The 12,837-nt window shown below is 45.7% G+C and overlaps 2 protein-coding genes across 2 annotated transcripts; one reads left to right on the plus strand and one right to left on the minus strand.

Annotated features, from left to right (window-relative positions):
• Nucleotides 1–2,383: 2,383 nt before the first annotated feature.
• Nucleotides 2,384–4,821, plus strand: N7473_000009 (Zn(II)2Cys6 transcription factor; the record flags this gene model as incomplete). Its single annotated transcript, XM_057145949.1, has 3 exons — nt 2,384–2,736; nt 2,796–3,635; nt 3,708–4,821. The coding sequence occupies 3 exons, from the start codon at nt 2,384–2,386 to the stop codon at nt 4,819–4,821; spliced, it is 2,307 nt and encodes a 768-aa protein (XP_057013835.1).
• Nucleotides 4,822–6,821: 2,000 nt separating this feature from the next.
• N7473_000010 (uncharacterized protein) lies at nt 6,822–8,126 on the minus strand (the record flags this gene model as incomplete). The annotated part of the gene is made up of 1 exon (XM_057145950.1): nt 6,822–8,126. The coding sequence occupies one exon, from the start codon at nt 8,124–8,126 to the stop codon at nt 6,822–6,824; it is 1,305 nt and encodes a 434-aa protein (XP_057013836.1).
• Between the last annotated feature and the right edge of the window lie 4,711 nt (nt 8,127–12,837).

The following is a 12,837-nucleotide window of genomic DNA, read 5'->3' on the forward strand; positions in this document are numbered from 1 at the left end:
ACAAAGCATGTGTTATATTGATGATACATTTAGATAGAACTTGACGTAGCTTTTTATTAGGAATGACATCCGAAGATTTTCCGGCCACGCCTGCGTCATCGTTCATCAACTGTACAGTAGTATAACGTTACGCGGAGCGGACTGGTCACTGTGAGTTAGAACGTCCCAGGGTTATACGATGCCAGCTCCACTACGGACCCCATGAGTATCTGGCAACAGTACCATTGCTATGTTAAGCCTCACTGCGGGTTCGGGCCCTGTTGAGTATCTTAGAGGATGTTCCAGAAGTGCGCGCCAAGGAAGCCACTCACTATGTGTTATTATGAAGTGAGCTCTCCTACTTGTAGGTTGCATTGTCTTATTTGGGAACTGTGGGGTGCAAATTACTAGATGCAGTAGACGTACACCGTGGCCATTTAGCTGAGTTATAAATTACGCTATGACATTTTGAGGGGTATGTACATCCGTAGACGAATTTCAATTGGTCGGCATGGGAGTTGTCCAATACCAGCCATGTTATGTCTGCCATAACTACGCTCCCTTGGATTCTATGCCACCATCGAGCTTCTATGCAATCTTTGTCAAGGCTGAGTAAGAAGTCGGATTCGTTCGAGGTGTCAGTCACATTCAATGGGACTTTCAGGTTCCTGAAGTAATCTACTCCCGAAACATCACAAACAATGAGGTTGTCATGTGACCGCAAGTAAGCAAACATTGTTGACTTGATTTCTTTTAGCGTTGGTAAAGAATTAAATCAATACAATGCAAAGTAGTCTCGAGCGTACGCTATCGTCTATGGATTGTGGTCCTCAAATTTCTGTGGCGGTCCAGACGCATGGTTAGCAGTTGAGAGATACCTTCCTGGCTTTAACGGAGCCATTCGTTGTTTTGAGGTCACGTGGAACTTACCTGTCAAGCAATTACAATACGCAAGGGCCTTGTGTGTCTCCTTCCAAAGTTAGTATAGTGTATGATACAAGTTGGCATTGCGGACGGATCATTGCGGCTGAAAGGTCTTAGGCAACACAATCCAAATCCCGTCATCGATGCGGGAGGATCTCCTATTGGTTGGAAATGTAGCCGGCGGCTTGGGTGGAGGCGAATTAGTCTAGTCTGAGTCGTCTGTGTCAAAAGTACGGCACCCGAACAGAAACGCTGGATGGGCCTGTCCGCTTTACAACTGAGAAGCTCCGACATCTACTTACTTTTGGGAGATTTTCTGGACTCAAACTTACTTACCATTATGTATTATCTGATATCTATTGCCTCAATACTTGGCTACTGTCCATTTCTCAAGTAGTCCCGAGCTATTCATTTCATCCTGTTAGATTTCTGCGGCATCGAGATCTATAAGACTGGACGTCAAATGCCGTTCAAGTTCATCCGTTTCCAATCCAAAGGCATGACCATTTTCGAGACAGGGGGTTTGGAGCGAGATCTCATTCATCTAGGAAGCCTAATGGGGATGCATGAAAGACATCTACCGCTTATTCGCAAGGAATTTACCTTCATGTCATGTGGAAATATTACTTTACACAGTGACCAACAGTTCGCAACAATAAGTACTGGACCAGGTGATTCGCGTTCGAGGATCAAGCTTACCGAGCTTCAGACCTCACACTTCTATCCTACTGTGAGCGCCATGCACAGACTCTTGCTGAACGAAATAGACTCACCCAGCATAGATTCGAACTCAATCGTGGCATCCTTTAATCAATATTTATCTGTGCATTCTAATAACCGTCATTAACACGCAACTTTGTAAGAAATTCGAGCTCACAATAAGCCGAGGGTTTCAATACTTCTATTAATTTCCGCGTTACCCCGTCGGATGGCAGCTGTCCGTTAGAGATTCAATGTCCGTATTTGGATGAAGATTCGAGTCTATGGCTTCCAGAGCTTGGTCGCCCCGCCCAGAATCAATTGAATGCGCCAACAACAAAGAAAAACTTTTCGCTGTCTATCATCATAGCTACCTGTGAGAGACAAAATTTTTGAAAAAAGATCCCATCTTCACCCCCAAACATCCCTTGGATTAACAAAGGGAACACGCTTACACGCTTGATGCAACTAGGGAGCCTCCGAAGGTTACTAAAAAAATATCATTTTTTCAGCGCTAGGCCGCATACCTAGTTCATAATACGAGGCATGTTTGCCTGCTACCATTTTCTTCTTTTTCCTATTCTCTGGTACTTTTGCTTTGCATTTTTATCGGCTCCCTTGATTCTTCTAGTATTAATAGACTAGCATAATAGCCTTAGAGAAAGAAACATTGGGGTGAAAAGTCTTCATCTAACACGAAAATTGAACAAATATTAGAAAACTGGATGCACTATCGCGTGTACTGGGTGCGATCTTTCAGCCATTTATCTCAGTGAAAGGTATGGCGAGCGGGAAGCCCTCCCAAGAGCTGCTCGATTCCCAGTTTCTTCAAAACACCCCGCAGTATACATCAGTGCCAGCCAAATATCACTCGTCGGCACTGCCTCCGTTTCCTTACCGACTTGCGGGCAATGGGAGAGGATTCCGTCGAGTCGGCAACTTTACCGTAAATCCCAAAGTTCCCATTCCCCGAGCGGCTCACACCGAAGCCCCGGCCAAACTCAGAGCTAGGCAAGCGTGTAGCTACTGCCGAGAGCAGAAGGCCAAATGCACCGGACGCCAGCCGTGCCAACGTTGTGAGGAAAAGGGAGTCGATTGTATCTACGGGCTTCGCAGCCGGGATGTTTTAGATCGGTAGGTAGGGCTCTCCATCATTAACAGACGCGTTGCATGCCTCTAACCGGACTACATAGGAAAATAGCAGAATTATCCGCCGAAACCAAGCTTTACCGAGATCTGATCTATGAATTATACCCTGGACTTGACATTTCGTCGGCACAAAAGGTTCAACATGTCTTCCATGACCTAAGAATCGAAGTGGAACCCACCGATTCAAGGGTTCGGTGTACCAGTCCAGTCAATTCGTCATCCATCCCAGTGAGATGTCTTAGGACTAAAACGTACGACACTAAGATCGGAAGCGACGATATCTTATTTGCAATCAAAGATCACGCAGACGAAGATTTCAATAGTAGCCAACGCCTGCAAGCGATGGGTTTTATTGGGGAACACTCTGCAACAGCATGGCTCTTTGAACTTAAGCGCTACCTTGCAAGGGACACCAGTCCCAAACCCGTTGACGAAGCCTGGCCGCCGTCAATCTCCGCCATGAACTATTTTCAGGATGAGGGCACGATCGAGATTCACGAAGACGGTATTCAATGCACCCCACCACCCAGAGAAGAAGCTGATCGACTTGTTAATCATTATTTTCGGTTTATTCACCCCGAATTTCCAGTTATTGGAAAGATAACGTTCTATTGGCAATATCGATCCTACTTCTCGAGTCCCAACGCCAGGCCTGGAAGGAGGTGGATGGCCCTTCTGAATCTTGTGTTTGCCATTGCTGCAAAGATCTCCCCACTAGCAAGTCGCTCTCATGGGGAGAGCACTAGACGCCACGATTTCTACTTTTCACGGGCTTGGCAATTGGGCATTGATCACGTGGCCTTAGGGGACGCCCCGGATCTACAACAGGTTCAAGTGGAAGGTCTTGCCGCATTTTATCTCCTATGCGTGGGGGAGATCAATAGGTACAGTGCCGTATTTTTTTGTATGATGTTCATTGACTGAGAATGTGTTTGTTAGCTAACTCTTGAAATCAGGGCGTGGCGAATGCTTGGCACGGCGTTTCAATCCGCAGTGGCAATGGGGCTTCATCTCCGCAACTCGGCGAATGAAGTCCAATTCTCGTCAAAAGAGATTCGCTATCGCGTGTGGTGGGCGCTCTTTGTGATGGATTCCTCGTTGCAAGCGATCACTGGTCGCCCACCCAAGACCGACACACATTTCTGCACCACACCGTTACCAATGCCTTATCGTGAAGAAGACCTTGCGGACAATGCTATAAGGCACCTTCACACTGACGTTCACGCACGTAACCAATTTTTGGGACCATTTCTTTTTTTCACCGGTGTGGCAGACCATACGACAGGTCTAAGACCATCAGGTTGTACGCAAATGGCTGGTTCTAAATCGCGTAAGGAGATAGCAGATGAAAGGATTATACAAGGAGTGAAGAATAATGTCGCTTCTGCGACTCCAGCGACTTCTGTGACTTCTGAGGCTTCTGCAGCCCCTAAGCTCTCACTGTTCTTTGTTCACGCCGTGGACTTAGCGCACCTAACACACAAGGCTATCGGGATCTTGTACTCTCCGCAGCCGCCTCAAAGATCCTTTTCGGATCTTGAGGTCCTAATCTCAGGCTTCAATGATTCAATGGATCAATGGCTTTTGCACCTCCCACAAGATTTCAATTTCACTATAAGCCACAATTTGCCGTCTTGCTCAGCTCAGACTGTAAGTCTCGGGTTTCGATTCTATAGTGCAAGGATCGTTGTCAATAAGCCATGTTTGCATTATCTTGCCTACAATTCAACTAGGCCATATGCGTCTCGATCTTTCTATCAATCTGCGGCAAAGCTCTGCCTGCAAGCTGCTTACGAAATGCTGGATCTTCTGCCATCCACGGTCGATCTCGCCTGGCTCTATGGCACCACCCCATGTTGGCTGGTGCTGCATTATATCATGATGGCTATTACTGTCCTGATGGTCGAACTCTTGTTGCACTCCGAAGGCCAATCTAGCGAAAGGAGAAGGGTTCTTGCGCAGGTCCAAAAAGCTTTGCGCTGGCTCAAATTCATGTCTAATAGTGACGCCTCCGCGAAGAAAGCATGGCTGATCTGCAAGAATATCTTATCGCAACATGAGTCGCAATAATCTCCTGTTAATAAGAACGAGAAAGGCCGATGAACCTCTGTGCCCTTCATCTCTTACTACGAACCATTCATTTGTTCTCGAATTTACTGTCTACGACTGCGAAGCTTGAGACCGAATACGAGCCGGTCTTAAAAAGCTAGGAATTCCACCAACAATATATATGATCGCTAATGACAAGGTTTCTGGATATGGTTTTGAGTCTTCTTCCTACTTCAAGACTTAAGTCATTCATCATTCACCTTTTGGTAATCTTCCGATACAGAGATGATGAAATCGCTTTATGGTCCAATATTGTTCATTGAATCGTTCACGCCTTCCATCCGTTAAAGTCGTGGAGGATTCAAGGACTTGGGGCCTCTATGAAGATTGTCCTTCAGATCGTAGGCTGTCTTTCGACCGGAATGAGGCTTGAGCAGAACTCGAGCTAGTATATATTATTAAAAATTCCACAACAATGCATCATCATGAGGGAAGACCCCGGCTACATACCGAGCTCCGCGTCTTTGTGAGTAATACAATTCCTCCCTGCGGAACTTCCGAGACGGCAACAAGCCGTATGTTGCTGTCGTTAATACAAATTCATACCCCTCTAGAGCTTAGCGACCCCGGATCATCCTAACATAAATTGATGAATATAAAGTTCAAAATGGACACTGAGAGTTCGAGTTTATTCCCCTCATCTACCACATCAATTAATCTTTCCCAGGCAAGCAGTACGAAGGCATATTTCGCCTACGGTGCACGTATATCAAGTGGCGCTGCCATTTCGTAAATGCTATGAATAGAAGCAGTAAATTGAGACAGAAGCAGAAGTTCCATTCTGAATAAGATCTCCTCTCTTCATGGATAAGAAGCCGTATCTAGCGGGGTACAAACAAACTTCTGGACTTCTCCCCTGGACATTTACGCATATAGCGGTGAAATCTGACCGACCGGTAAAATAGCTCGGGAATTGTTTGATGCGCACGGACCACCGCAGTAATTCAGTGAGAACGGCGCTAGCATGAGCCATGCGAGTGCAAGCCTCTTTGTGATTCAACCTCATGAGCTCCTAGATATTGAAAGGATGGAGATATGTAAATCTGCTAAAGGAAGACTTCCCAGCTAGGGTTAGGTTTTTGCGCCTAGATAATTGAGTGATCATGAAGCAACTCGCCTCGGACTTTACGAACTGTTGGCCGTGTATTGATGTACTGTAGCAAAGGGGGAGCTTTGTTTTTCGCCAAGAAGAGGCGTAGCAATCAAGGATCATTACAAACACGTACAGTACCCCATCAGGGACTTCTCTACTATAGGTGATACTTTCTACTCTGCATACCACATTATAAGGTGCGCTGTATCCATATAAACCAGAGGCTTATGGTTGAGAATAACGACCCTCGACTTTCACCTAAAACAAATATTTTGGTGAACTATTATTTGTATTATGCTCATAATTACGTAGATTATGAGTATATGAAACAGATTTTGAGGGAAAAGAGTGAGAGATATTGAATAATATCAATGGTGAAGACAGAGTAGAAAAAGTCGAAGGTCGATGGGTCGGTGCGTGCGCCAGGGCTGATTCGAAATACGACTGAGCCGACAGGATAGCTATGCGCTCAGAGGCCACTATTTCGAGTAGCCCAATCGCAACCGAAATTGGTGCTGGTCCTATGCAAAATTGTTGAACGAATTTTTAGAACTTCAGTATCTTCGAGATGTAAGTAATGAGCGTTACGCCCACAGAGCTACCAAGTCTGGCGCAAATCTTGAAAATACATGTTGGTCTCTGGAGTTTTCTGGAGAGATAGGTCCGCAGAACGTCATGATAACGACGGGCTCCACGTGTTTTGTATATAACGAAATGCGGACTATGAGGATATATATCCATAGAGATCGCTTGATCGCAATCCAGTATTTTTCCAAAAGCTCCTTCCGAATGCATGTGTTCAAACTTACACATGAAATTTTGACGCGCTTTAGGATAGGCTTCCAGTCGAGGAGCCAGAGCTGTAAAATCAAGAGAACACCGGGGAACTTAGTGAAAATGGCGAGATAGGCGAGACAGGTGTAGTAGGTCGCGAATTTGTGTGACTATTTGCCGTTGGAGGGACTAGCTGCACACTTGTCACGCTAGGTGGGGTATTGTTGCGCCGAGAGGGCCACACAGAGAGACACGCACGGGGCACAAGCCCCTGTTTCTTTGTGCGTAAAAGTTCGCAAAATGCCTGCAGAGGGCGATCAGCTTGATCCTTGTTCAAATACGAGCTCGACTGCCAACCTACCCAACCGTCGTCAAAAACACGAGTCATGACAACCTTATCCCCCTGCTTCACCCCTAGCTGGGTGTCTCGGCGTGGGATGAACTCTATCTCGATACGGTATACGTTCAACCTTAGTAGTCCCACACTCGGCGACTGGCCGCTCCCATGACACTCGTCGATCGTTTGCAGGGATTTGGTCTCTGATCCTCTTAACGTATCTGAACACTCGCTTGCTGTACAGACATCCTCTAAGCAGACTGTATCCGATGAGACTGACCCGTGAGGTACGTTGTCTTTCAACCCATTTTCGTTATTGCGGCGGGTTCGCTTGACTATTATTGCTGGCGGTGGTAGCCTAATTTTGCTGGCGACTGTGTAGCTTGTATCCAAATGAGTCTGTTCGTCGGCGATATCATGTGTTGAGCCTCTGGATTCCTCGTCAAGGGATGATGACCTTGATGTGATGTCCTTGTCCTTCTCAAAGAAGGCATTATCATCAACTCTTTGCCGCCCCAGCGGATCGGAAATCCAGCGTCGAAAGTTGGAAGTCTTCATGACCACAAACAGAAAAATCCGGATCTTTTGTTCAAGAGCCCTCTTCACCAACGGGCTGCTTGTCTGAACCGTTGTAGCACCATCCTTAGGACACGTTTGAGAGTTGAGTTTCGCCGACGAAGATGAAGCTATGATTGCACTAATCGCTTCAGCGCTCATTGCGGATGAACCCGTCTTAAGACCTTTGGATTCAGAGAGGGCTGCCGCAAAGCGTCCCTTTGGGACGGTCGGGTAGATGGTCGGGTGCTGACAGGTTGCAAGTATAGGTTTCTTTCGCTCAGCCTGTCTCTTGAACCAACTGAAAATCACGAGTATTATGAGAGAGGAAACAAGAAAAATGATCAAAAAGTGGTAAACGCGAGATTCCTTGGGTGCTGGTTCTTTCCGCTGCGGTAGATTATTTGCCACTGGTCTTGTAGACGTGACTGGAAAGTCGAACGTGGTTGCTGATGGGGTTCCATTTGGTAGAGGAATTGACGAACTCTCAAAATTATCTGTGGCCATGGCTAGCGTCTCTGTAGAGACTGGGAATTCAGTCTCAGCGAGCCTAGTGGAATCCCACACTGGTGACTGTGGCATTCTCGTCACTACTGCGTTTGCAACCGAAGGCGCTACCTGTAAAGTGGTAGGGGGTCGATTGGTCTGCGTACCCTAATAAACAGTATCCGATGCATGTGAATACTGTGCTGGATGATAGAGACCATCATCGGCGGCGCTTAACTGTGTTGCATACGCCTCCCGAGCAATAGCGTCAACGACTCTTGTTTGGGACATAGCACTCGTGGTAAACACTTTAGAAAGCGCAAAAACTCGTAGCCACCACTGATAGGTAAAACAGCAGAGGGCCAGATAGGCTCCCACAATCTCTGTAACTGGTTCTCGCAATCCCTGCAGTCGATCCCGGTCGCGTTGATCAAGTCTTTATGCCCCACTGTAACATACGGATGTTTACTTTCACAAATGAGTGTGGTATGTAGAATGAGAGACACCCCCTTTACTACCTTTGCAATAAAATCATAGTAGCTGGAATGTGGGATTTATTGGTGCTGTGGTCCTCTGCAAGTAACCCAAGACTCAGAAGGGAGGGGTTCCCTCAAGTACATACGCGTGAACTAGATAAGAATAAGAACACCAAAAAAGCAGATTGGGAAAGCAATACGCATTGAGAGCAGCCTCTGCGGAAGATTATTATACCTCCATAACGGCAAATATATTGGGTGAGAAATTTCATAGATTAGACTTGGTACAAAGTTAGGTCCCGGTTTATAAAGAGGCGAGGGAAGTACCCGTTCAGCCTTGAACCACGCCATGGGCGGGTTTGTTACAGTTGCTTATCAAACCCTCGCTATTTGATTAAATCGCTCATCCACCCAATAGTTGGCCATCGATTGATCGGCTGTTTGCAGACGCCACATGGTTGTCATTTGACGCTTTCCCCGCCAGCCAACAGGAATCCGTTCCGCTAAACAGCGGGTCTTGCCTTTTACCCACTGCTGGCCATCGATAATTAAACTATTTCGGGCCCTAGCCGGGTATGAATCGTTTCGCCCACAGGTCACACCTTGTCGATCCTACTCTCATAGCGCCAAATTGGCTGGACAGTAAGGTGAGTTCTTTAGTAATTCTACTGAGACAGGGGAGGAATATTGCGTTTGCTTTTATTGTTTACAATGATGAATCTTACGGCCCCGCTCGTCGCCGCAACTAGTTAATCAAAATTCCTTTACTTACCAATTCCCTTTTGAGTGAATCATCATGTCTGGATCAAATGAAATTTTTGGGAGGTACGCGCAGTGGGAACTAGCAACACATTAGCTGTCCAGCCCCGCTTCCTACCTAGACTACTGTGCGCCCAATGTTAACCCCCTCAAATGGCTGATAATACGCTTCCTGGCTTACGTTGAAGCCGACCAAGCAGCACATGGCGCTTTCTGAGGATTTGCGGGTATATTTTAACCACATCAAGGCCCCGGTCCACGGCTTTATTTATGATGGTGCTAACCATAACAATTTTATAAGAATGCAGACAGGGGAATGTCATACTAAATGGCACGTCCTGCCCCAATGCGCGAGAATGTGTAACTGATAAACTGCTCTACCTGAGTTTCTTCCATTATCACTCCTTGATACAATTATGTTGACGTACTGTGACACAGCAGGGATGGTAGTCTAATACTGAAATCCCCTGAGACAAAGTTCATTATAATAATGTCATTCCTGTTAGAGCTAGTTCACTAAGAGGATTCCTGTAATACGTAGGCCCAGGCTGAGCCAGCCGCTGAGACATCTGTCTGCAAGTCTACAGATACCTAACTCGAGTATCTAAGAATTTTTATACGTAGAATTTCCTCTGTAAGTAATTGGTGGGTACAGGTGATTCTTTCACCTTGCTTTGTCTCTGAACATATAAATTTGACTTGCATTAATACGACTCAGTACCTTTCCTTGCGTCGCAGCATTGCAGAAATGGTCTACAAAAATCCCAATGCCTAAGTGGAATTCACCAGGCAGTGCATTTTTATAGAAACCAGATCCAATCCCTTGATTCATTAAATACAAAGTATAGTACCTTTGTATAGGTCTAGACTATACCGATGCCACACTGGATTGGGATCTATGACAGGAATTGCGAAATTGACTAGCTCGCGATGGAAACTTGTGATGGCCACAATCATGAATTCGTCACCCCCTGGATGTCGCTAGGTGGTTCTTCCTAACTCTATAGGAGACTAGCAATGTTTTGACAGCGAAACCTGTATGGTCTGCGTGTCATTTTATTTAAGTCGCTTTCTTACAACCATAGTAGGAAAAATACAAAAACTCCATGGTATGTAGGCTGCACCGGGAGTAGCCTATAACCAGAGAATGCGTAGCGAAGCTTTTTTCCGGATATGGAAAGGGAAATATGTAAAAAGCCATCCTATGAAATAAAGGACTGAACACGGGCCCGGAGTCCAATATATATTAAACAATCTCGAAATTCTTCGAAGCGACAATAGATCACTGCTCGTTGAAGATGGATCGAGTAGACTTGCAAAATGTCGACTATCTCTCACATGTATGGCAAGAAGAGGATATTATTGCAACTGAAAAGTATATTCGTGTTCGCAAGTCAAACTTCCAGAACTATCATCGTCTTCAATATGCTCTGTTGAGAAATTGGGCCAAGCTGAGGAATAATGGCCTCTGCTGTATTGCACTCGAAAGCGCACACACCCCTCGCTAATATGCAATGCCCTAAAAGTTCCTACGATTATTTTCTTGGAATGCCTAAGAGTATGCTTCTCTCCTTTTGTCTTCACATATCCTCCAGAGAAATGTTGACCTTGGACTTAGTACAAGGCTGTCTGCCTTTCAGGGCTGGATATTATGTGGTTGAAGCGGTTTCTCCTGTTTGATCTACTCTATGATATCCGACATCCCCCTCTGTTTTATCAATCGTCTAGGCCGGTCCGTTTGTCCTTGCGTCCTTGTCTATTCATCCTTTGAAGCTCACCCTATCTCAGTTTTTGCAAGACTATACACCTAAGTGCATATTTTGACATTTGCCATCTCGGAATAATAGTCACAATCCTACTATTACTTGCTATCGCGAGTTTTCTGAGTCCCCAGGCCAGAAGAAGAAGTTCAATATCACTAATTTTCGATACGGGGAACGTTATATTTTCTGGATGCTTTCCAAATCACGGGGAGCAAATACATGCAACGACAGTTGCTCCAGCTGTCATACGTCTTGAAAAACCTTTCGTTCTTTCTCCCCTTTTCGTCCGTATTCGGTGGAGCTAAAGATTAAATAGCTTGTTATCTGCGGTTTTCAAGACCATACGTATCAAGTTTACCTGAAAGTCGACCAATTGGCCAAATGTCCGTGGTGAATCTCTACTATCAGAGATTGTTCCGCAAACGGATAGTCCAATATCCAAAATTGTGCCTATTCCTCGCTTATCTAGCCCGTTCAGAGCTGAATTCCCATATGGATTGACATTAGGAATTGGCGGGATTTTGTTGGGTGTAGCATGCTAGTATGAGCTATTGAGTTCATGAGAAGTGAGCGACTAGGCTTGAACACAAGCATGCTGAATATCAGGGAAACGGACCCTTTGTCTGAGATTGACGTGCTGTTTCGGCTTCCACGGCTATGCTGCAAAAGACTCAGATACAGCTCTTGTCTTATGAATTGAATGCGGTCAATGCTTGTATCAGTGGGTCGGAAACGAGTCAGCATCACAATGTAGATCCCTGGTTTACGCCAAAGAACGATGAAAACAGGGTTACCAGACTCTACTCACCAGGATTTTTTCTAGGGCCTCGGTGGTCTCGATCCGGTGATGATTCCACCTAGAGAAAGCTCCAAATCTGAGTTTCACAGTTGGAATAAGACAATGGATCTTCTAAATTCAACTATTTTCTACTGCTGCGTTCGAATCTATGATTTTAAGTCATGACGTACGACATGTAACGAGTCTCTAGGCCGAGATAGCTCTTATGGTCAGCCTGGGCAGATTTCGGCTGAATTTTAAGCCTGTGCGACGATTTATTTTTGAATCGGTTACCTTATCCTAACATCAACCTCTATCTTTCTACCTGTACAGTTGCTAATGAAGCATCGACCAAGCCCTGCTAAGGGCAGACGATCTCCAGCAGAGACGGAGGCTTGGATTCTTGGAAGCGGCACATCGTCTCTAGCGTCTGCATTCTATCTTGTCAAGGATGCTGGAGTTCCTGCTTCGAATGTGCATATCTTAGACTCTCACGGCTCTATAGGAGAAGTCGTGCATCGATTAGGGAATTCTGTTGGAGAATATGATCAGTTCGCTGGATACCTGCCTGCTCCGGTCGGTGCTCCTATAGAAGAGCTTCTTGCTTCTATTCCATCGACAAATTGTCGAGGGCGGAGCGTTTTCGATCAGGTTCAAAATGCAGATATGGAAGAAGCCCTCAACACGGAAAAAGGCAGTCCATGTTATTTGGTTCAAAACAAGCAGACTTACCGCCGTGTATCTACTACTTTATCGAACTTGGGCTTGAAACATCGGCTTAGCCTACTAAGGCTTATGTTCAAGCTAGAAGAGCATCTAGGAGGGTGCCAGATAAAGGACGTACTACCACCTACCTTCTTCAGGAGCCCATTCTGGGCTATTTGGTCTACTCAGTAAGTTTACAAATGTTCATTCTACCGCTTCTATATCCATCTGACGAAGGCGATGTGGATTGA

This window comes from Penicillium subrubescens (genome assembly GCF_028828155.1).
Source record: "Penicillium subrubescens strain IBT 31985 chromosome Unknown utg000001l_segment0_segment0, whole genome shotgun sequence".
In the NCBI taxonomy this organism is placed as follows: domain Eukaryota; kingdom Fungi; phylum Ascomycota; class Eurotiomycetes; order Eurotiales; family Aspergillaceae; genus Penicillium; species Penicillium subrubescens.